A 23,146-nucleotide genomic window follows, 5' to 3' on the forward strand; every position below is an offset into this window, starting at 1 on the left:
CCAGAGTTATGTTTATTGCTCTTCCCTGAAGACCATAGCACTGCTCATTTATTTTCACTCTTAGAAAATGTCTTCTTAACCCCCTATTAGTTCTTACCACACATAAATTAAATGTTCAGACATCATTTTTTAGATATGACAAAATAAATGTATAGCATGGGTACTATGTACAATGACCACTGAGGTTAGTGCCAATTTCTATAAATTCACTACGTCATGTGCTCATGAGTCAGTTCTTGTGTGGTCTATACTCACTGTATGCCAGAGAGTGGGACCTTAGAAGCTCTTCCTCAGGGCTTAACCAGTTCCCTTTCACTAAGTGCATCATACCTTCTATTTTTATGCTGTCACTCTCCAGCTTGGCAACTTCTGGTGGGTCTCCATCGCTCATATTATTCCATTAATTACTTTCTGGCTTTTATGATTCAAACTGACCCTTCTTTCTCACTCTCTCCAATAGGATGCTGTGCCACAGAAGTCACGGTTCAATTCCTAGTCAGGGCACAAGCCCGGATTTTGGGCTTGATCCCCAGTAGGGGGTGTGCAGGAGGCAGCCAAGCAATGATTCTGTCTCATCATTGATGTTTCTATCTCCCTCTCTTTTCCTCTCTGAACTTAAAATATATATATTTTAAAGGTCTTTCTGAAGTAATTAATTCCATGTGTTTTAATCATATGTCCCTTGTATAGCATTTATGAATTACTAGGATGAAAATTTATGCTAAAAACACACACACACACACACACAAAAAAAAAAAAAAAAAAAACTTGATTTATGAGTTATACTAGTTTAAATAGAAAAAAGAGGTAGCATCAATGTGGGATCATGAAACCTCTACTGTTTAGATCGCTTCTAGACTAGTAACTGTGTCAGAGCTCTATTATAAGGTGTAGTTTTAAGTGCCTTGAAAAACAAATTATACAAAAACTAACTGTCTTCATTGGAAAATACAAACTACCATCTACATTCAGTGTGTTATTCCCACACAAACCAGAAAGAGTCTTTAACATTGACCAGATTCATTAGAATAAGCCTTAAAGTAGAGTTAGGGTACATCACAGAAACTGTATTCCAATTTGGAATGGGGAGACCAGCGTATTCTAAGTTGAAGCCACACTGACTTCTGTCCCATCCCACTTTCCCTGTCCCAAACAACAACTTTCATAGACTCCTTAACACAATAAACATATCTTTACACGTAGCAAGGGCTCAACTTGACTGTAAATAAGTATTAAATGAACAAGTAGAAAAAAAAATATTATTATGGAATTACAGCTTTTATCTGGCCAGAAGTCAAGAGGTTACATAGTCCAACTCCTTTCCATAGATGAGGAGGAAAAGAGAGACTCAAATAGATTGAGTTTGCCCCTGAATACTTGCTCACTGCAAGAGTGAGGTCAGGAATTGGAACCTGGGTCTCTTACCTCCCATTCATTCGCTTTTGTCAACACACCGCACTGCAGATCACTTGTCTGTGAGTGGATGAAAATTTTCAGTTATCTCAGTGAAATATAAGTACAGCTCAAGTGCTTTGAGAAGGAAATTGGACAGCTGTCATTATGGTGTGGTGTTGTGACAGGTAGATAAAATTACTGGCTAAGTGCACTATTGGGAATGCAGACTTCTTTATCATCTCTCTGACAACACTGACTGGGCTTACTTCATGGCTAAAGAAAATTATAGAGTGGACCAGGTATCTCAAAGCACATTACACCAACCCTCAGGGCACTGCACTGCCGGACATGATTTCCGAGATCAACAACTCAAATCACTGCTTCTTTGGATTGTCTCCTCCTGAGGAGGAGATAATAGGGATACCCCAAGAGGTCCACAGTCATAACTATCACCCACATGGAATTAGGTTTAAAGCACAAAGAAAAGAAAAACCTTAAAGATACAGTGAGGGGTTATTTACTGGTGACAATAGTAGGCTAGATTGGGACTTATTTGGAAAAAAAAAAATCTTGTTTGAAAGTCTGTGTCTGTCATTTCACATTGATGTGGAAATGATAGATTACCCAACAAATAATTTAGGACAAGTGGGTGTAGCCATCTGGGGCAAAAAATTGGATCACTACCTAACACCTTATACCAATGTGTATTCCAGATGTGTGAGTGAGTGTGTGTGTGTGTGTGTGTGTGTGTGTGTATTTTCCCCAACTCTCATCATGAATTTCTACTCATATTATTTTCCTTTGTGTTATATTTTTTTCATTTATACATTTACTTACATATGTGGTTATGTACTGGATTACCCCACATCTTTTTAGCAAGTAAGGACCATATTTGATAACCATGTGGCCAAGTATTGTGTCTAAAGAATGAAGCACATCATAAGAGGAGATAATTGGTAACACAGTAGAAATTAAAAATGGACTATTTCTGGAAGGTGTTTCAAAGTGGGATTCAGAAATCAGACATCACTGAGAAAAATACAAACTAGTGTGGTGGGATTAGAGCATCGGAAGGTATCACTTTACTTATTCATTGTATAATTTCTTTTGTATAAAGTTATTTTTTTCTGACCTTTTTAATGTGCTTTTAGCATTTTCCAGTAGAGAAATATTGGGGGATGGGGTAGGAGCAAAGAAATGTGCGGCATGACTTGCAGTAAACCAAGTAATGAGGTAACTTTTTTTCAGGTTGAGGAGGGAAAGAAAAACTGTCATCTCAGATGATTAATTTCAGCTGTGACATCATAAATCTTTCTAAAAATGTTTTTGTGATTTTTGATACAGTTCTTTATTTACTTAAGTTATTGAGCCTTTCTTATACATAGAGCAATGAGCTCAGTGATGAAAGCAGAAGTTAGGTGTGCAAAAAGAAAAGCTACAAAATGTTAATAGTCGCATACCCTAAGAGTGGTAGAATTTATACCTAGCAATTATGCTGTACACCTGAAACTAATACAAAAATAATACTGAATTTAAATACATTGAATGTGAACCAATAATATTGACTGTATTTAAAATTTTTTAATTTTAAAAAGGAGTTATAGAATTTAAATTTATTAACTGCTTTGACATTTTAGTGAAGGGAATATTAAATTCTTTCAGGGAAAACTTGGGAGAAATGGCACTTGATCCGAACCTTTAAACTAAGGCATGTTTCAAATGAAGGAATAGCTACCATTTAGAAGTGGGAAGACTTAAAATCTTTGGAGAATAAAATACATGATCTGAAATTGGGTCAAATATTGCAATAACAAAAAAAGCCTAGATTGTATCATTCTTTTTAATCTCGGAAATATTAAAAGACCAATTCAAGTTGGGAATATCCATCTTTATTCTCCTTTATAGATAACGTGTTGGTCCTACTAGCAACACCTGGAGGCCAGATCAGTGGGGCCAGGATCCAGGTTCTATAAATTCAAGGACTCAGGAAGAAGCTCTAACGCAGCCACTCCTGCTGAGTTACCAAAGTTGGTGGTGGAGTGCTCCTTCCAGAGCTTTAGCAGCTTACACATCTTGATACTTTAAGGTTAGGTGTTTTTTGTTTTTATTTTCTGGAGAACAAACCCTTTATGTTTCATCCCTTCGCTTTAAGAAAAGTTCAAACAAATATTGACTAATGAGAATAAAAAAGCACACTCTGAATTCAGGAGTGAACAGTCTAACTTTCTTTCCTCCCTTTCAAATATGGGGCATGGGATTTGAGTTTATTAGAGAAAAATAAGTTGAGTTAGTACAAGGTGGATAGGGTTTAATGGAGTTAAGGATGATGTTAGATTTAAAAAGCAACTTAAGAGCACAAAGGTTACTTGTTTGTGTCTTGCTTCTATCACATGACACCCTTTATGAGATGCCATCACTTAATTCTACAGGAATTATCCAATATCTTTACGTTCTAGGTGGTGTAGTGCACCCAGTAGACTAGAAAAGCAAATGGTCACCTCATATTAGACTAGTGTTTTATCGATAAAGAAACAGATGCCTATGTGTATGTGTACATGTTGCCTCGTCATCTTTTCAATGGAAAGGTCCACTTTTTTTTTCTTCTCTCAAAAAAATCTTAACACTTATTCATAAAACTACCTCTCATCATATAACAGCATCTTTAGGGTAAAACATGTGAGAGTAGCTGGTAAACATAGAGAGCACTGGCTCTGTGCCAAGCACCACTCTCAACACTTTTATATATTTCTCTAATCCTTCTGACAGCCCCACAAGGTAGCTATTGGTTCTAGCCCCACGTACAGATGAGAAAACAAACTGCAGTTCTGAAACTAGCCCTAGATCCACAGAGGTGGGCGTGCTGTAACCCACACAGCCATGTTGACATTCCCACGGGCTTGATTGAGCCACAGACGTTAAACTTTACAACTGTGACCAAAACAGGTTTGCTGGTTGTGCAAGGTTCCAGCCAAGTTAAGCACTGATGGGGGAGGTGCTGAGTCTCCCCGCCCCCAACTATCCAATAGTAATTGTTATCATATTCTGCCAGGGGGCGCTCCTGCCTTGTTTTATGTGTTGTTTGCAGCTACAGATAAGGTTGGAAGAGAGTGGTTCTAGGTAAGTGTATGATGTGACTCAAGAAGAAAACAAATGGACACCCTCTTGACTACCCTAGGTTTTTCTTGGATATGGCAGTGCAAAGATCTAAGAAAATATGTGTGAGACTAGGTTGCCAATACAGTTGGAGAAAATACCCAGGAATACTAGCCTGCCTGACTGGTATGGCTCAGTGGTTGAATGCTGACCTATGAACCAGGAGGTCCTGGTTTCATTCCTAGTGAGAGTACATGCCCACTGTGAGGCGTGCAGGAGGCAGCCAAGCAGTGATTCTTGTCATTGATATTTGTACCTCTCAGTCCAGCTCCCTTCCTCTCTGAAATAAACTATTAAAAGAGAGAGAGAGAGAGAGAGAGAGAGAGAGAGAGAGAGAGAGAGAGGAGAATGAGAGCCCTAGGCATCCCTGGAATGCAGTAATTATGGGAATCATGCTGATAACCAAATACTGTGTAAATGTGCTTGGGGGGATTGTTGCAATATGCCTTATGGAGCTGAAGCACTGACCCTAGGGCCAGGCAACATTGTGACTGAAAGGAAGAGAGGCTAAAAAAAAAAGCCTTTAGAAATCTCTGGGGAAAAGCATTCCCAAAAGACTGGAAAGTTTGCTGGCCAAGCAACTGGGGACACAACGCCTATCCTGAGCTAGGTCATTGAGGTTTGCCATCGGCTGCCTTCTAAATACCCTATAAAATCCTCCCAGTATCTACAAGTCTCAGACTACTACCTGAGAAGTGAACCACCTGAAGCCTATGCCCTTCCAGGTGGCTCTGATGTATCTCAAGTATGGAAGCCACAGGTTTAGACATCACTGTTGTTATAGGTCTTTAGAGGACTCTAATATGCAGTGAAGTTTCAGAACAATGACTTTAATGAAAAAACTACCCCACAGAGACTAGGTTCCAGGGCCACTGCAGGCTGGTTAGGTTTTTACCTGCCCCTCACAAAAACTACCTGTCTTCCTCCCATGGAGTCTCCACCCCAGCTGGGGTGCTATATTATAGCACTGGCTGGGTGATGGTAGTTAGTGTCCAAGTCCTGGAGAGGAAATATGCCTGTGGCAAAACTAAAAGATGAGTAAGAATATACAGGTGAGCTCTGCTGGCATGGCTCAGTGGTTGAGTGTTGACCTATGAACCAGGTGGTCACTGTTCAGTTCCTGATTGGGGGCACATGTCTGGGGTTCAAGTCCCAGTGGGAGGTGTTCAAGAGGCAGCTGGTCAATGATTCTCTCTCAGTTCTCTCTCCCTTTCCCTTCCCCTCTCCCTTCCCCTCTGAAATAAAAAACGAACCTCTTGGAATTTCAGAGAGAAAGGGAGTAGGTAAGAGAGATAGAAACATCAATGATGAGAGAGAATCATTGATTGGCTGCCTCCTGCACGCCCCCTATTTGGGATCAAGCCCGGAACCTGGGCATGTGCCCTTGACTGGAATTGAATCCAGGACCTTCAGGCCGCAGGCAGACGCTCTATCCACTGAGCCAAACCCTCTAGGAAAAATATATATTTTTAAAAAGAAACAAGAGTCTCCAACATAAATGTAGGTGGAGAATAACATTCTGAGAGTGGTCTGATGTAGAGGACTTAAAGTTTCTCATGGGGTAAGAATGGTAATTGAAAAGATAGCTTTGAGTGACCACGAAGATAGAAGAATATGATGATGATCTGGTGAAGATAAATCTCTGATCTTGCAAAAGAACAGTTAAAATGAGTGATGTTTTGTTTCTTCTTAGACCTTCTCTGCCTTCCTGGAAAGAGCCATGGCTGCCTCACATCTACCAGATTTTATGGAAGAGCTGAACTGTTCTATCTATTTGTACTACTTGAACGAACCTCTTGGAATTGGGTGTGAACCCAATTGGGTCTAGCTCCGGATGTCTCTGAGGAAGCTGAAAGGAGAGGTCCGGTGCCTGTCTTATGGGGAAGGATATAAGTTAGAGATCCAGGTGTAACCTGCAGCTGGGGATGATGGCTCAGATAGCAACACTCTCACATGGCAAAAAGAGTAGCGCATGTGAGACAAACCAAGAAAGACTAAAGAGTTCTGTGTGATCAATCACATGCCCTTCTATGAGATGTTTGCTGTCTTGAGAACATGAGTCTCACAGTATTTATCACTGAGAAGGCAAAAGAATCTTTAAGGTAAGATTATTTTTTCTTTCAAAATTCCAGGGATTCATTCTCAATCATTCTTTCCTTAATAGCTTGGGTCTTCAAGTGGTATATATCCAAATCATTTTTTTTCATCCCTGATCCATCAACCAGCGAGGCTGGGGAGCACCAAATAGCCCCATTTTGGAAATAATTTTCTCTTTGTAACTCATGCCAATTAAGTCATTACTTTAGATTTTTGACTCTGAAGATCCAAATATATGAAAAAATTGTAATATTTTGCCTGGCCACTGTGGCTCAGTGGTTAAGTATCTGCCCAGGAACCAGGATGTTATGGTTGGATTCCTGGTTAGGGCACATGACCCCGTTGCATGCCCAATCTTCAGTAGGGGGCATGCAGGAGGGAATTGATTCTCATCATTGATGTTTCTACCTCTAAGGTTGTTACTCTAGGCCACATGTGTCAAACACAAGGCCCGCGGGCCAAATCCATCCCACCAGGCCTTGCGATGTGGCCCACACCGCGCTGTCATCACTGCAGTCCGCTGTGTTTCCATCACAATGACAGTTTATGACTGTTCAGTAAACCATTCGGCCCGCGATTTAGGCTGGATTTTAGATTTTGGCCCCTTCTCTGATTGAGTTCGACACCCCTACTCTAGGCCTATAAAGTGTCTTATGATAAATTATAATGCAGACTTGAGATATTTTTTATAAATTGGCAAAATATTTGCTTAACATTTAATAGAAACAAGGATGTGTCATGAAACTTGGCTGTGATTCAAATCCTAGATCTGTAATTTTCTGTTCTGAGTGCCCTGAGTCAACTACTTACTGTAACCTCTAAAATAAATCATCATCTTTATCAACTGTAAAATGTAGTCTGATACCACAAAACACACTGGATTGTGGGGAAATGTATAGCAAGAGATAAGAAAAAGAGCTTAGCATGCTAGATAGCACTATTTCCAGAATTACCTTAAGTTAAAATATTTAGTCTTCTAGAATTAGTAATATATAATTTACTTAAAATCTAAGAGGGGCTTTAAAAGACTCCAAGGTAGGAGAATTTTGCTTGATATTTTATCAGAATTTTGCTCAATGTTTTACCCTTTATTTCAAAGATGATAAGGTTTTCCTGTCAAAATAAAATAATGAATTATGAAAGTTCAGGATGGTGAAAATAATGACTGAGTAGTTGATACAAAAGCCTTATAGAGCAGAAACCGGTTTGGCTCAGTGGTAGAGCATCAGTCTGTGGACTGAAGGGTCCCAGGTTCGATTCCGGTCAAGGGCATGTACATTGGTTCCAATGCAGGCGCATCCCCAGTTGGGGGTGTGCAAGAGGCAGCTGGTCAATGTTTCTCTCTCATCGACGTTTCTAGCTCTCTATCTCTCTCCCTTCCTCTCTGTGAAATATCAATAAAATATATATATATATTTTAAAAAGTCTTATGGAAATTAGCTGCCTCCAAGCTTAGAAGAGAAAAGAAGATTGGGTAGGAAAAAAAATGTTGAGAGAAGAGAAGACTGCCCTGGCTAAGGAGGGTATTTGAGGAGATAGGATTGAGAAGAGGGAGTAGGTATGGAGTGTTGAGTCAGAAAAAGGAAAAGAATGTACTTTAGATTCCATAGGGTGGAACCAAGATTTGGAAGATCAGATAGCAGATAGAAGAATTTTCCCATTGTCCTAACCACAGTAAATGAATCACTGTAGTCTGATTAGCAGATAATTGAATGAGGCAATAAAAACCTTCCAGAAGATAGAACTAAAAAATTTGGGAAGCAGTGCAAATTCCTTCTTCAAGGAACTCAACTATGAACTATGTGAAATTGTCCCCTGACCTCCTATCCGTTAAAACATTCTTAAGCAGTTATTCTCTACTCTTGACTTATTTCTAAATTGGTCTTTATTATTGAAAATATAGGTGCCTCCTTTTTCGTCCCCATTAACCTCTTCCACCCGGCTCCTACCTACACTTCCCAGGCTTTCACTGCACTGTTGTCTGTCCATGGGTGATGCATATATCTACTCTTGATTTTTTTATCTATAAATAATGACAACTTCTGTCTGCAAACATCTAGAAACTAACAGTGAAACCAGGCATTGTTTTCTAGTAAAGTATTTAATGGCTTAAACCAGTTGTCAGCAAATTCATTAGTCAGAAGAGCCAAATATTAACAGTACAATGATTGAAATTTCTTTTGGGAGCCAAATTTTTTAAACTTCTTCTAATGCCACTTCTTTAAAATAGACTGGCCCAGGCCATGAGATTTTGTGGAAGAGCCACACTCAAGGGGCCAAAGAGCCACATGTGGCTCATGAGCCGGTTTGCCGACGACGGGCTAAAGCTAAAGTGACAGGGCAAAGGAGAAAATACAATGACATTCTAGGGCACATGTGTCAAACACAAGGCCCTCAGGCCAAATCTGTCCCGCCAGGCCTTGCAATGTGGCCCGCACCGCGCTGTCATCACTGCACTCCGCTGCGTTTCCATCACAATGACAGTTTATGACTGTTCAGTAAACCATTCGGCCCGCGATTTAGGCTGGATTTTAGATTTTGGCCCCTTCTCTGATTGAGTTCGACACCCCTATTCTAGGGTAATAGCTTGTAGAAGGCTTCTTTCCTATGAAATTGATAGAGGAAGAGAGAGATAGAAACATCAATGAGAATCATCCATCAGCTGCCTTCTGCATGCATTTTACTGGGGATAGACCTGCAACCTGGGCATGTGCCCTTGACTAGAACTGAACCACAAACACTTCAGTCCGCAGGCCGATGCTCCATTCACTGAGCCAAACCAGCCAGGACTAAAAATCTTATTCACTATTATAAGACCTGGGAGAGAGAACACCAAATATTCACCCAACCAAAGAGGTGGGAACTTCTGATCAAGGTCAGCCATTCAGCATTCCCCAGGAGCTCATTACAATGTAAATTGACTCCACCCTGGTTTGTCAAATCAGAGCCTTTAGGGATGGGCCCAGAAATCTTTTAATAAACTAAGAAGATTCTAATGCTTGCTTAAGCCTGATGACCCCATCCTAGATTTATTATATGGATATAACTTGAAATTTTACAGCTTTCCTACCTGATGATGAAAGAGCAGCTGTACTGGTAAAAGCTTTTCAATCTCCACTGTTTTCGACTGTTTTCGACTGTTTTCTCCTAAAGGAAATACTGAAGATTACAAACAAAGGTGAGCTTCTCTCTGATCGTTTTCTTATCCGTGGTTTTTATTAAAACTTAAACTTGACCTTAGTATTGATGGATGCCTTTAAAATGTATATGTATGCAATGCAACAGTATTAAAGAAAAAGTGAGAAAGCAAGGGCAAAGAAAAAAATAAATTTAGGAAGAACAAATTAAGAGAAGGTATGAACTCAGACACAGACAACATACTAGGGAGACAAATTATTCTCCAACTTAACTTTCTCTTGGGTTCTGTAAAAGTACTTAATCTCTATCTGTCCTTCTCGGGTTTCTCCTTTGTGCTGGTCTAATTTGAGATATATTTAAAAAAATATATTTATTGAAAACCTAATATGTCAGATGTAGACAGGATGTTTGAGAAACTTAGTTTCTGGCAGATGGAGTGAGCAACAAATTTGTCTTAGGGAATACAGCTAGAGTGAAAGAAAGGAAGATAATATGATGTCTGGCTGGGACCCGAAGGGCCTCTCTAAGAAGTGGCCTTTGAATGGACAACTGAAGGAAAAGGAGCTTGAAACACCCGAGAGAGAAAAGCATTGCTGGGTGAGGCAGCAGAAGGACACAGAGACATTGGCGGGGAAGCCATGGGTGAGATTAGATGTAGGGCAGGGACCATAGCATCTAGAACTCAGTTAGCCATTTGGATTTTATCTTAAGTGCAAAGGAAAGTTATTAGAAACCTGACTTAGGTTTTAAAATAGTACTCTGGTTATTGAGGTAAGAGAAGTTGGACAAGAGAATGGGACAGGGCTGAATGTAAACAAGTTAAAATGAGGAAATGATGGAGGTTTAATGACTTTAAAGTGAGTTAGAGGAAGGAAGGTATAGGTTGAAACCCAAAACTTGTTTTAGATATGTTAATTTGGGGTAGTTAATAGATATTTAATTGCAAATGAGCTGTCTGCTGGGTCTAGGTAAAAGGTCATTACTTTCCAGAGTGGTACTTAAAGTTTTGGAAATAAATATGATTACCTAGAGAGACACTGTAGAATTTGAATGAGTATTAGGACTTACCAAGGAAGCACCCCAAAATTTAGAAAGAAGTTCAAGAGGCTATGAAACCAAAGAAGGGTGCTGAGAAACAGACCAGTAAAGTGAGATGTTAGTTATGTGACCTTGATAGCAAAGAAAAGAAAACAATGAAAGGAGGGCCATTGCTCCGCTATTAAGGACTCAAATAAATAAAGCCAAGAGTGAGGTCAGGATTTAGAAACTTGTTCACTTTTGTGACCGATCATTTCTTTTTAATGGCATATCACTCGGTCAGAGTCAAGACAAGGGAACCTACAAGGGAGTGGAAGGACCCAGGTGGTAAAAAAGAAAAGAATCAAGCAAATTCAGAGCTAAATCATAAATAGGAAGAAATATTGCAATTTGTATAATAACAGGGAGCTGGTGTTTTCAACATATAAGTATTTCTTGAAATTAATTTTAAAAAGACCAAAAACTAGGTAGAAGGATGTGGGTAAAAAACAAAACAAAACAAAAACTTAAACATATGGTTCACAGAAAAAGAAATGAAAAATTTTTTTTGAGAATTTGAAAATAATAGTTTTATTCATGATAAAAATAAATGCAAACTGAAAATATATCAGGATACAATTTCTTAATTTCTGTTTTTTTCAGAACGTGGCTATTATATCTTCTCCAGCATTCCACTTCTCAGAATGCTATTTTAATTTAAATATATAAATAAAATCTGTCCTCCCACAAATACATATTTGGAAAAGTGAAGAGCATTCTAATAGCTCCTTAGATAATTGATTTTTTATTCTAAAATCATATCAATAAACATTTTGTCCTGTTAAAATCCATCGGTCTGGTCTGTTTTACACGTTGGATGCATTTTATCCTTGCATAATTTGCACTGGTCTTTTGAAAAATTTGGTTCAATAAATTTAGTTTTATAGTTGACATATTTCAAGAATAGCACCCCCTATTTTATCAAAAAATAAGAATTGGGAAGCTGTCAAGCTTAAAATAGTGGATGCAAGTTTTCCAAAAGTTGAATAGTAGATAAGACTTTACCAAAACTAACTTTTGCTTAAAAGCTCAAATTTAATACTCAGTTGTTTACCTTGAAGTGACAGGGTCACTTTTTTAGTATTTGAGAAAATGTCTTCCAATTCATTACATCTAAAAAACCAGTCACCAAAACCGGTTTGGCTCAGTGGATAGAGCATCTGTCTGTGGACTGAAGGGTCCCAGGTTCTATTCTGGCCTAGGGCATGTACATTGGTTGTGGGCACGTCCCTGGTAGGGGTGTGTGGGAGGCCGCTGGTCGATGTTTCTCTCTCATAGATGTTTCTAGCTCTCTATCCCTCTCCCTTCCTCTCTCTGGAAAATCAATAAAATATATTTTAAATAATAATAATAAAAATAAATAAAAAACACAGTCTGTCCCATTAGCTTCTTCAACTAAAAAGGTTCTATGAAAACACATGTCTAGTATGGCTTACGACTCACACAATCATAGAAAATGCTTTTTCTTGTGATAACCATTTCATTTCCATATGCAGCATAAATGCCTTAGCCACATTTTTCCATTTTGTCACCTAGACAATTAAAATAAATCCTGCACTTAAGGATTGAGGTTCAATAGTGTTTTATTTCATCAATAGTGTTTTATTTCATCAAGCAATAAGGATATTAAGTAAAACAGGCCTTTTATTTTAACTAAGGATACAAGTTTATATTTAAAAGTACAGTAAATGACCACAGTACTATTTGTTCTACTTCCTTGATTAATGATAGGACACCAATAGTTTTATCTACCATCAATTCAGATGTCAACACAGTGAAAAGGCAAATCAAATCTTGGAAACCACACTTTCAGAAGTACCCTAAAGGAAAAACAAAAAAAAAATCACATATGCAGGAGTAATTAATTTCAGGATTCTAAAGATGATTTACATATCTTAAAAATTAAGAGAGAGAGAAAGAGAGAGAGAGAGAGAGAGAGAGAGAGAGAGAGAGAGAGAGAGAGAGAATGAAAGGACAGGAGGTCATGGTGATGTCCAAAAACATTTGGGCAGCCTGGCTGTTGTGGCTCAGTGGTTGAGTGTGGACCTATGAACCAGTAGATCACGGATCCAAATCTCAGTCAGGGCACATGCCTGGGTTTCAAGCTCCATCCCCAGTGTGGGGGGCATATAGGAGGCAGCCAATCAATGATTCTCTCTCATCGTTGATGTTTCTATCTCTCTCTTCCTCTCCCTTCCTCTCTGAAATCAGTAATATGTAAGTTTATTTAAAAAAACAAAACAACACACACACAAAAAAAACACAACACGGGAGAAGTGGAGGGTGGAAGAAGCTAGTAAATTCATAAATTGGAAAGTGGGAGTTCTGGTATCTGTGAGGCTGATTTGTGTCTGGAGATTGTGTCAAAGAGCTGGTTAAAAAGGTGGAATGAGGACAGATGTAAAGAACAAGAGGCTTCTGAGATATTAATACTGGTGCTATGGTATCACCTGACAATGGCTGGGGATAGGGTAAGATAGGGAAGGGTTTCCCCAAATTCAGTAAGCAATACACTTTAAAATGTAATTAAAGAAGGACACATAGTAGCACCTTAATAAAAAATTATAAAGAAAAAAAAAGTAAAATGTTTCCAGGGAAAAGACAGAATTGCTGCTGAATGATAATCAGAGGATTGCCTAGAAATGAGAATGGCAGCGATTATTGATTTGTTCTAGTTTCCTTAATTAAAAACAAGAACATACAGATTCCCTTTAGTATATGGGCAAAAACGTTATCTAGTTACTTATTTTGGGGGTCATTTTATATATTCTTTTAAACCAACGTCTTTTAGGTGGGCCGTGTCTTGGGCTTTTGGCACAAAAAATTCAAAGGCTTCACTTCCGGGAGCAGAGGCCTCACTTCCGGGAGCGGGAGCATGGGCATCTAGGGGAGCTGGGGAGCCTCCGAGCACGTGAGACACGTGCGCACTCTTTTAAGGAGGCACTGAAAGCGGCCCTCCCTTCCCGGCTCCTGCGGGCGTTGAGTGGGTGGCTCCTTAAATGAGCTCCCAGAATGCCTAGCGCCAGGCCCTGCCACCCCCTGGTCCCGGAAGTCCCTCCATTGCTTATGGAAAAGCACTGTTGCCCTTGGATAAGCACCCAGCTCCCACCCCCACCCCCTTTTTAAAATTCCTCACCGTGAATTTTAAGGTATGGTTCGTTCTGACTTGTGATTAATTGTTAGCCGCGGGCCCAGAATTCCCGGAAAACCAGAGTCGCCCCGTGTCTCCTGCCGAGGAAGAGGCGCGCCGTCGAGGGGACCAGGCCGGACCTGCTCTGATGCTTGACCGTGGACGCTGAGGGTGACCAGCTGACCGACCGGAACTCTGCCGTCGTCCTCCTGTTCCCCGGGCGGGAAGCACTCCACATCGGAAACAGCCCCATCTTGGCCCAGGAACACCCGCCGGCATGTCCAAGAGGGCCGCGATGTCCAGGAGGCGCGACCTCCAGCGCCGGCGGAGCATCCCGGGAGATGCCGCCTGCAGGGACCACCGGGAGCCCCTGCTGCTGTTCTGTGAGGACGAGCAGGTCACGCTCTGTCGCCAGTGTTTCCTGTCCCAGGAGCATAGGAACCACGTGGTGCGCGGAGTGCATGAAGCTGCAGAGAATTTCAGGGTAAGCTTCCTTCCTCCAGATCTCAGAGGCACTCTGGCCCTCTGGCCGCCTCCTCTGATTTGTTTGGGCAACATAATATGAGCCCCTAAGACCATTCCCTTGGTTCATGCTAGATAGATGCCATGTTTGGGCCATCAACGTCAAGGCTAAGAAAACATATATAGTCAGGGCTGCTGGCCTTCCGGTTGTCTACGGTTGGGGATCTAACTGTCCTAAAGCAATTGCTTTACCTGGAATTCTGTGATCGATTCCTCTGCAGAAATTATTTCGGGAGCTGTTGAGAGCCTTGAAGCCGAAACTTGAAGCTGCCAAAAGCCTACTGGCCGAAGAGCAAGAAAATATGGGGATGGTTCAGGTCGGTGCTTATCTTGATCCTTGGGGGGAAAATACCTATAATGTTAGGTAGGTGTTTAATATAGACAAATAATATAAACAAAGTCAAAAGACACATGAGAAAGCAAGAAAAAAAATTTGAAATCCATAAGTAGGAAAAGTTATTAATTTCATACCTTAAAAGTCAATATGTGGCCCTGCCCATGTGCCCCTTTCCCTCCTACACGGAAGGGTTGTGATTTCCATTCTGGTAAAGGGCACATATCTGGGTTGCAGGTTTGCTTCTCACCCCACACTCCCACCACCCTCACCCTCTCGGTTGGGGGGTTTGTGGGAGCAACTAGTTGATGTGTCTCTCACATGTTTAGATGATTCTCTGTCTTCCTCTCTCCCTTCCACTCGGAAAAGCAATGGAAAGAATATTCTCGGGTGAGAATTAACAAACAAACGAACAAAAAACATTGAAAGACTAGAAACTTAATAGATATATTCCCATTGATTTTTTTTTTTTTTTTTTTTTTTTTTTTAGAGAGAGAGAATGGAAGGAAGAGGGAGAGATGGAGAGAAACCTCGATGTGAGAGAGACACATTGATTGGTTGCCTCCCTTATGTGCCCAAACCAGGGTCAGGGATGGAGCCTGCAACCAGGTATGTGCCCTTGACCAGAATCAAACACAGACCCTTCAGTCCTTGGGCTGACACTCCAACCACTGAGCCAAACCAGCTAAGGCTTCTTGTCTTTATATTGAAGTTAAAGGTGGAAAAGATTTATGATCCATCTGTGATGTTTAACCTGAAGTCCATGATCTGTATCTGTGTTGCAGGCAGAGGAGCAGAATTTTAAAGAGATGGTTAAGTCTGAATATGAGATGATGATCCGGTTGGTGACTGAAGAGAATGAGATGAACTTCCAAAACCTGCCAGGGTACACATTCAACCCACACCTGAGAGAAGACAATCAGGGTCTGCTGATAAAGTTGATTGCAGAGATAGAGAAGAAGTACCAGGAAACACTACAGGTGAGATGTTGAAAGTGGCATCCTTAGAATATTAGGGAAATGAGAGACAGAATTGCTGAGCATGTCAATTCCAGAATAAGACATCCAGTGATGTATGAAAAGGTTGTATATATTCACCCAACAATTTTGTTTCTGAGAATGTACAGCAAATATACTTACATTCGTATAAGCAGACACATAGGTACAGACATAGGTACAGGAAGGCTGTAAAATTATTTCCGTCTAGAGCCTGGTTTAGAGGTAGTCTTTGAAGTCAGGTTGATGAGGTTCCTATCTGGGGTCTGCTATTTTACCGGCCACTGTATGTCCTTGGAAGTTATTCAACCTCAGGCTTGGTTTTCTTAGCTGTGAAGTAAGGATAATAATGGCCCCTGGTTGACAACACTGATGTCGGGATTGAGTGTGTGACAGCTTACATGAGCTTTTAAAATAGTGTTTGTACTTTTTGTGTACTGGATAAGTATTAGGTATTATTACTGCTATAATACTTATTGACAGCAACAGATTAGATGCAACCTATATCAATATTGGGCTTAGGAAATAGATGTATGTACATAAAAAGGAATGGTCTTTAGCATTTAGAAAAGATATCATGTCTCTGTGTATGGATAAGGAATGCTCTCAAAGAACAATTTAATCAAGAAAAAGCAAGTTGTCAGATCAGCAATACATTATTTGTGTTCTTTAAGATAAGAAAAATAGCATGAGCGTGTGCCCTGTGCCTAGGTGGAGCATCTTTGCAGGGATAAAAAGGAAACATATCAGTTGCTTGATTAATTCTATTAATATTTAATTTTTTACTCACATCTTAATTTTAATTAGAAGGAAATAGGACATTTTCAGAATAAAACTGCAGAGTAAAAAATAATCTACTTTAGGTCCAGGTTGTTATCTGAATAAGTGGATGACACACACACACACACACACACACATAAACACACACCCTTTCCATGTCAATATAAACGTATTGTGTTAAAGAAGGAAGTTCCTATGGAAGTGTCCTGCCTGACCCAGGGACGTCCTGGCCTTATCTAATTATGTGTATGCCTGGGGCGGCAGGCAGGAAAGTGGGGTTTTTAAAAGATGGTTGACTGAGCAAGTGAGATAAATCACTGGCTGCCAAGTAGTAATAAGGAGATGCTTCCACAGAGACTGAGCCGTCTGGGGAGAGAGAACATGAGTAAACTGCAGCAGAGTGAAGTCAGGCTCTACGAACAGATCGTCAGCCTTCACGGAGTCACCGCCGAGCTGGAGAAGAAGTGTGCAGAACCCTCCTTCCTGTTGCTCAAGGTGAGAGTCCAGAAAGAACCTTCATTATAGCGAGAAATGAGAAGTGAGCTGCACTCATGAAGGGCCAGTTCTAGACCACAATGTCCAGTGATCTGCAACCACTGAAAGCTGTAGAGCTATTTCCCATTCATCAAAAGCTTTATGAATCGTCATGAAATCAGAGTATAGCATAAAGCTACTTCATACCATGAATTCTCCCCTTAAAATTATTAATAGTAAGTCAGCATTGAGATGTCTCTTAATTATATATATATATATATATATATATATATATATATATATATAATTGATTAGTCAAATTATGATACACCTATACAATGGAATGTTCTGCCACCATGAAAAAGGAAGGAAGAAGCTCTATTGCCACTAAAAAATTATCTTCAAGATACCTGGTTAAGTGGGGGAGAAAAAAGGCAGAACCGCTTTTTGTCTGGTTTTAGAGAATATGTATATACAGCTAGACTTATGCTCATTAACATTCAGACTATCTCTGGCAAAATAAACACCCATTTTAATCAGAGATAACCTTGGGAAATGAGAGGGATATTTATTTGTATAATATATTTTTAATTTTGTATGGTAACCTGCATTAACCTTTTCAACACATACTGTCTTTTGAACACTGTCCATATTTCCCTGCCAGGCCCATATTTGCATTGAAGATGCTCTTACACATAAACCCTCAGGTTCCATTCTGGAGCCAAGCTAGTTCCAAAGAGGACAGATAGGTGTGACCCAGTTTTGCTCAGTTCCTGACCTGGCTCCAACCACATTGCCTAGCCTAGCAAACCTGTTCACATGCTCCACCCTGGCCACCCCCAGCATAGAAAGCAAATACATGGGCTGAACTGAGATGAATATTCTATGTAATAAAAGGTTAATATGCAAATTGTCCCCCTGGAGTTTGACCAGGAGACCCAAAGTTCTATCGCTTGCTATGATGTGTGCTGACCACCAGAGGGCTGTGCAGAACACGGCAGGCGACCAGCAGTGGAGGGTGCGAGGAAAGGAGGAGGCCAGGAGGCGAGAAAATGGGGAATTGGGGACCCAACCAGGGAACCGACTTTTGGCAGCTCTCTGGTGGCTGGAGAAGGAGGAGGCGGGGAGGCGGGGAACCTGACCCACCCTGATCACCAGCCAGGCCTAGGGACCCTCCCTTGCATAAATTTTGTACACCAGGCCTCCAGTTCTGAATAAGATGGCAGAGGTGAGGTATAGAAAATATTTCTCTTGGGAATATGGCAATAACTTAAAGCATTTTTTTCCGACTTTCCTATTCAATATTAAAATTTGATATCTGGGAATTAGCATAATGAAACTGAAGAAACTACATGGATATGAGTTTCATTATTAAAAGATATTTGCATGGCATAACTCATAAAACGCTTAGCTCAAATACTCACTAGTGTCTCCTTTTTCCCCCCACAGGATGCACGAGCTTTGGAATTGTAAGTTTTCATTTTGGAAATATATTTGGGTCAGAATCAGGGACTAATTGTGTGAGCACACGTGGGTAGAGATGCTGGGGTAGGATCAGGGAGGTCATGTAATCATGTAATGAGATCATTCTCTGGGTGCAAGGCCCCAGGGTCCCCACAGAACTGAGATTTTGTCCTTTCTTTATAGGAGTGGTGTTTCACTACTGAGTCAGGGCCTAGAGCCCGCGCGAATCACAGACCCGAGTTTATGCCAAACACCAGGTCCGAGCAAAATGCTGGAATTGTTTCAAAGTAAGTTGATGCATCTGTTGTTACATCCTACTATAAATAAAAGTAAATTCCAGTTAGCTTAAGGATATAGAAGATCGAAGGGTTTAATATGCTTACACACATTAGATAACTATCAAAATAATTTCAGACAGATTCTACTACTTAAAATTTTTTAACTTCTAGAGGGGGAAATGTCAACATATCTCCTATCTCCATAGTTCTGTCTTTTCCTGAATGTCCTGTCAATGGATTCATACTGTATGTGGCCTTGTGAGTCTGGCTTCTTTTCACTTAATGTAATGCATTTGAGGTACATCCTAGTTTGTTATGTATATCTACATGTATCACTGGTTTGTTCCTTTCTGTTGTCGTGTGGTATTCCATTGTATGAATATACCACAGTTTATTCATGGATGCTTAAGTTGTTTCTAACTTTATGCTATAAAAAATTGCTTACAGATTTTTGTGTGGCTATGACTTCATTTCTTTTGGTTGATTATATCATTTTGCATTCTTACTAGTAAAGTATGAGAGATTCAATTGCTCTACATCTTTGCGAGGATTTGTTATTTTTTTTTAAGAGCTAACTTAATAAGCATATATCAGTATATCACTTTGATTTAATTTGCATTTCTGGACTGACCAATGATATCGAGCATATTTATATATGTTTATCAACCCTTTATCATTGCTCTCTTTTGAAGTATACTGTATTTATTAACATTTTTCGCATTTTAAAAACTGTGTTATGTGTTTTTTTACGAGTTTTGTGATGTCTTTATATATTCTCACCATGAGTCTTTAATCGGGTGTGTTTTCTCCTAGTCTGAGGTGTATATTTTAATTTACCTAATAGTGTCTTTCAAAGAGAAGTTTTAGGAGTAAAGACAATCTCTTCAAATGGTATTGGGAAAACTGGACAGACACATGCAAATAGATGAAACTAACTTATACCATATACAAGAATAGACCACCAACTTATACCATATACAAGAATAAACTAAAAATGGGTAAAATACTTAAATGTAAGGCATGAAACCACAAAAATCTTAGAAGAAAACATTGGCAGTAAATTCTCAAATACCTCACATTAGCAGAATTTTTGCAGATATATCTCCTAGGGCAAGAGGAACAAAGGGGAAAAGAACAAAGTACTACAACTCAACAAAAGGAAGACAAACAATCCAATTAAATGGGCAGACAACCTGGAAAGATATTTCTCCACAAAGAACATACAAATAAATGGCCAAGAGACATGAAAAAAATGCTCGAAGTCACTAATCCCTGAGAAATGCAAATTAAAATCACAATGAGATATCACCTCACACCTGTCAGAATGACTATCACCGAAAAATCAACAAACAAGTGCTGGGGAGGATGTGGAGAAAAGGGAATACTAGTTCAAAGCTGGTAGGAGTACAGACTGGTGCAGCCACTATGGCAAACAGTATGAGGTTTCCTCAAAAATTTAAAAATGAAACTCTTATGATCTGGTGAGTTCACTTCTGGTACTATATCCTAAGCAAAAGTTACTTTAGAGTCTGTTCCTGGTAAATTTTTTTAATATTTTAAAATTCACATTTTATTTAGAGTGCCTTAATGTCCTTTTTCTTTTTTTGTATACTTTTTTATTTCGGAGAGTGGGGAGAGAGAGAGAAACATCAAAGATGAGAATTATTGATAGACTGCCTCCTGGATGCCCCAACTGGGGGTTTAGCGTGCAACCCAGGCATGTGCCCTTGACCGGAATCAAACCCGGGTTTGACTGCAGGCCGATGCTCTGTGGACTGAGTCAAGCCAGCTAGGGATGTTCCTGGTAATTTATAAATATATATTCTGATTTTTACAGAGAGGAAGGGAGAGAGATAGAGAGCTAGAAACGTCGGGTGAGAGAGAAACATCGACCAGCTGCCTCCTGCACACCCCCCACCAGGGATGTGCCCGCAACCAATGTACATGCCCTTGACCGGAATTGAACCCGGAACCTTTCAGTCTGCAGACCAATGCTCTACCGCTGAGCCAAACTGGTTTCGGCTGTTCCTGGTAATTTTAATATTTGATGTGAGTTCTTCAGATTTATTTCTGCTAGTGTCACTCAGTAGTGCTCCCTTATTTCATAAGTGTGTATTTAATGATTTTTTAATAGGTAAGCTTTTTTTTCCCCCTTAGATATTAATTTTAGAAATTTTTTGAGAATAAGGGTTTGCATTCTTCCAGAAAGAATTTGCATTGGTTTCTGCCAGGCTCCTGGAAATACTAAGAGCCTGGGGCAATTTGAAACTTAAAATTCAAGGTTTTGTGACTTTTAAGACTACCCTACTAATGACATGCATTGGGGCTTCAAGTCTAGAGATTTAAGTTCATTTGGCCATAAAACTTGCTGCTGGATTAGATGTTAAAGACATTAAGAAGTAACGAACTATTCCAGGTTTATGGCTTGAGCAACTAAAGTATTAAGTGTGCTTTTAACTGAAAAAGTAGAATGGGGAAAGGGAGAGGTTTGGGAGTTCCATTTTGGTTGTAGTATATTTGAAAGGCCTGTGTATGTTCAACTGGTTTTTTGGCAACTAATCTATGGAGTAAGCCATGGACTTAGAGGAGATATTTAAAAGTGAAGCTAGATGAAGTCACACAGAGGAAAGGAGTACCAGAAACAAAAAGGGAGAACCAGGTCTAAGCCATGAGAAATCACTCTGTTTTAGAGTCTGAACAGAGAAAGATAAGAGAAGGAACAGAGATATGAAAGCAAGTATCACTATCATTCAAGTAAAAGAAGTCGTTTTGAGTTTTTTTATTCTCAGCTTGGTTTTTCTGGCAGATTCTCACAGGTTTTGTAGCCCCAGGTTTTCTGGATTTGGAGAAGATCTGTAGGGGACTAGAGTTGGGTCCTACGTGGTATCTGGCCAGGAATGGATGCCAGGACATTTAGTCAATTATAATTTGTTTTTCTACCTCCACAGATACATTGCATCTCATCCCACCATCTTGTTTTTCCTCTCTGATGTCCTTTCTTGAAACAAAGCTTAGAGGTTCCTTTTCCTGGATTCCCCTAGATTTCCTCTCCCATATCTGTCCCTGGAATTTTTACCCACTTGTTGGGAAGCCCTGAATGTTAGAAATGATCATTTTCTGGCACTGGCTTTGATGAACCCTGTGTTAATCAAATTTCTCTCTCCCTGCAGGACCTATAACTTTGGATCCCAAAACAGCTAATTCCTGTCTTGTCCTCTCTGAGGATCTGAGAAGTGTAAAACTTGAAAATGTCCAGCAGGAGATACCTGGCATCCCAGATATATTTGACTTCAGTGCTTCTGTGTTGGGTGTGGAGAGCTTTACCTCAGGGAGGCATTACTGGGAGGTGGATGTGGAAAAGGCAGCCAACTGGCAGTTGGGTATATTTGAAGACTCGACCGCCAGACTCATACCCAAATCTTCTGAAGGTAAAATCTTACTCACGGGATCTCTGATGGGAACCAAATATACCTTATGGGTCTTTCCTCCTTTAAAAGGGATCTACTTGGAAGAGCAGATACACAAAGTTGGAGTTTTCCTAGACTATAAGTATGGGCAGATATCATTCTATGATGTGACAAAGAGACTCCTCATTTATAATTTCTCTGGTCTTGTCTTCAAAGGAGCTGTCAGGCCTATTTTCTCTCTTTGTTCCCCAAATGAAGGCACAAGTGCAGACTCTCTTAGCATCTGCCTCCCTGATGTTTTCGCAGTGTGAAATCGAAAACCACAAGATTCTCAAAAGTGTAGAATATGCCTTGGTAAAATAATTGATATTAAGTAATCTAATAAAAGATTTATTGTTCTTGAGCTGGAACCCAGTTCAGTACCCTAGAGCTTTTGCATTTATTGTGCTTTTCACATGTTTACTGTAAGAGACTGACTACCTTCAAGCTGAGTCTTAACTGAAGGACCCCATACTAATTAGAACAACAAAGGCATACACAGTATAAGATTGGGAAATTAGAGAAGTAATATAGTCTGGTATCCTTAGGAATAGGTTGAAGACTCAGAGATGTTTTTGAAAATAGTTTTAGGTATAATTAGGACTTTAGATTTGAGAATATTATCATAGTTACTTGTTACCTAATACTGACATTGAGGCATCCTGATACTGACAGTGCGAAGACTATAACACTTATTCCAAATGAAGAACAACTGAATTTTCCTGAATATTTTATATGGGGGAGGAGAAGGCATTGCTAAGAAATGTGAATATTTTACAATTCTTTCATATATATATATATATATATATATATATATATATATTTTTTTTTTTTTTTTTTTTTTTTTTTAATTTCTGAGAGAA

At 39.7% G+C, this 23,146-nt stretch overlaps 1 protein-coding gene across 1 annotated transcript; it reads left to right on the forward strand.

Moving 5' to 3' along the window:
- The first annotated feature begins 14,285 nt into the window (after positions 1-14,285).
- TRIML2 (tripartite motif family like 2) lies at positions 14,286-22,555 on the forward strand. Its single transcript, XM_036457147.1, has 7 exons — positions 14,286-14,474; positions 14,734-14,829; positions 15,632-15,826; positions 16,976-17,122; positions 18,545-18,564; positions 18,743-18,846; positions 22,008-22,555. Exons 1-7 carry the CDS (start codon positions 14,286-14,288, stop codon positions 22,553-22,555), a joined length of 1,299 nt encoding a protein of 432 aa, XP_036313040.1.
- The last annotated feature ends 591 nt before the right edge of the window (positions 22,556-23,146 follow it).

This window comes from Pipistrellus kuhlii, unplaced genomic scaffold (genome assembly GCF_014108245.1).
Source record: "Pipistrellus kuhlii isolate mPipKuh1 unplaced genomic scaffold, mPipKuh1.p scaffold_m20_p_3, whole genome shotgun sequence".
In the NCBI taxonomy this organism is placed as follows: domain Eukaryota; kingdom Metazoa; phylum Chordata; class Mammalia; order Chiroptera; family Vespertilionidae; genus Pipistrellus; species Pipistrellus kuhlii.

Bases quoted from the DNA above. Each gene is read 5' to 3' on its own strand.
- TRIML2 (XM_036457147.1), top strand. From the start codon at position 14,286: ATGTCCAGGAGGCGCGACCTCCAGCGCCGGCGGAGCATCCCGGGAGAT. The intron at 17,123-18,544 runs GTCCAGAAAGAA...TTCCCCCCACAG, and splicing joins TCCTGTTGCTCAAGGTGAGA to GATGCACGAGCTTTGGAATT. The intron at 18,565-18,742 runs GTAAGTTTTCAT...CTTTCTTTATAG, and splicing joins GATGCACGAGCTTTGGAATT to GAGTGGTGTTTCACTACTGA.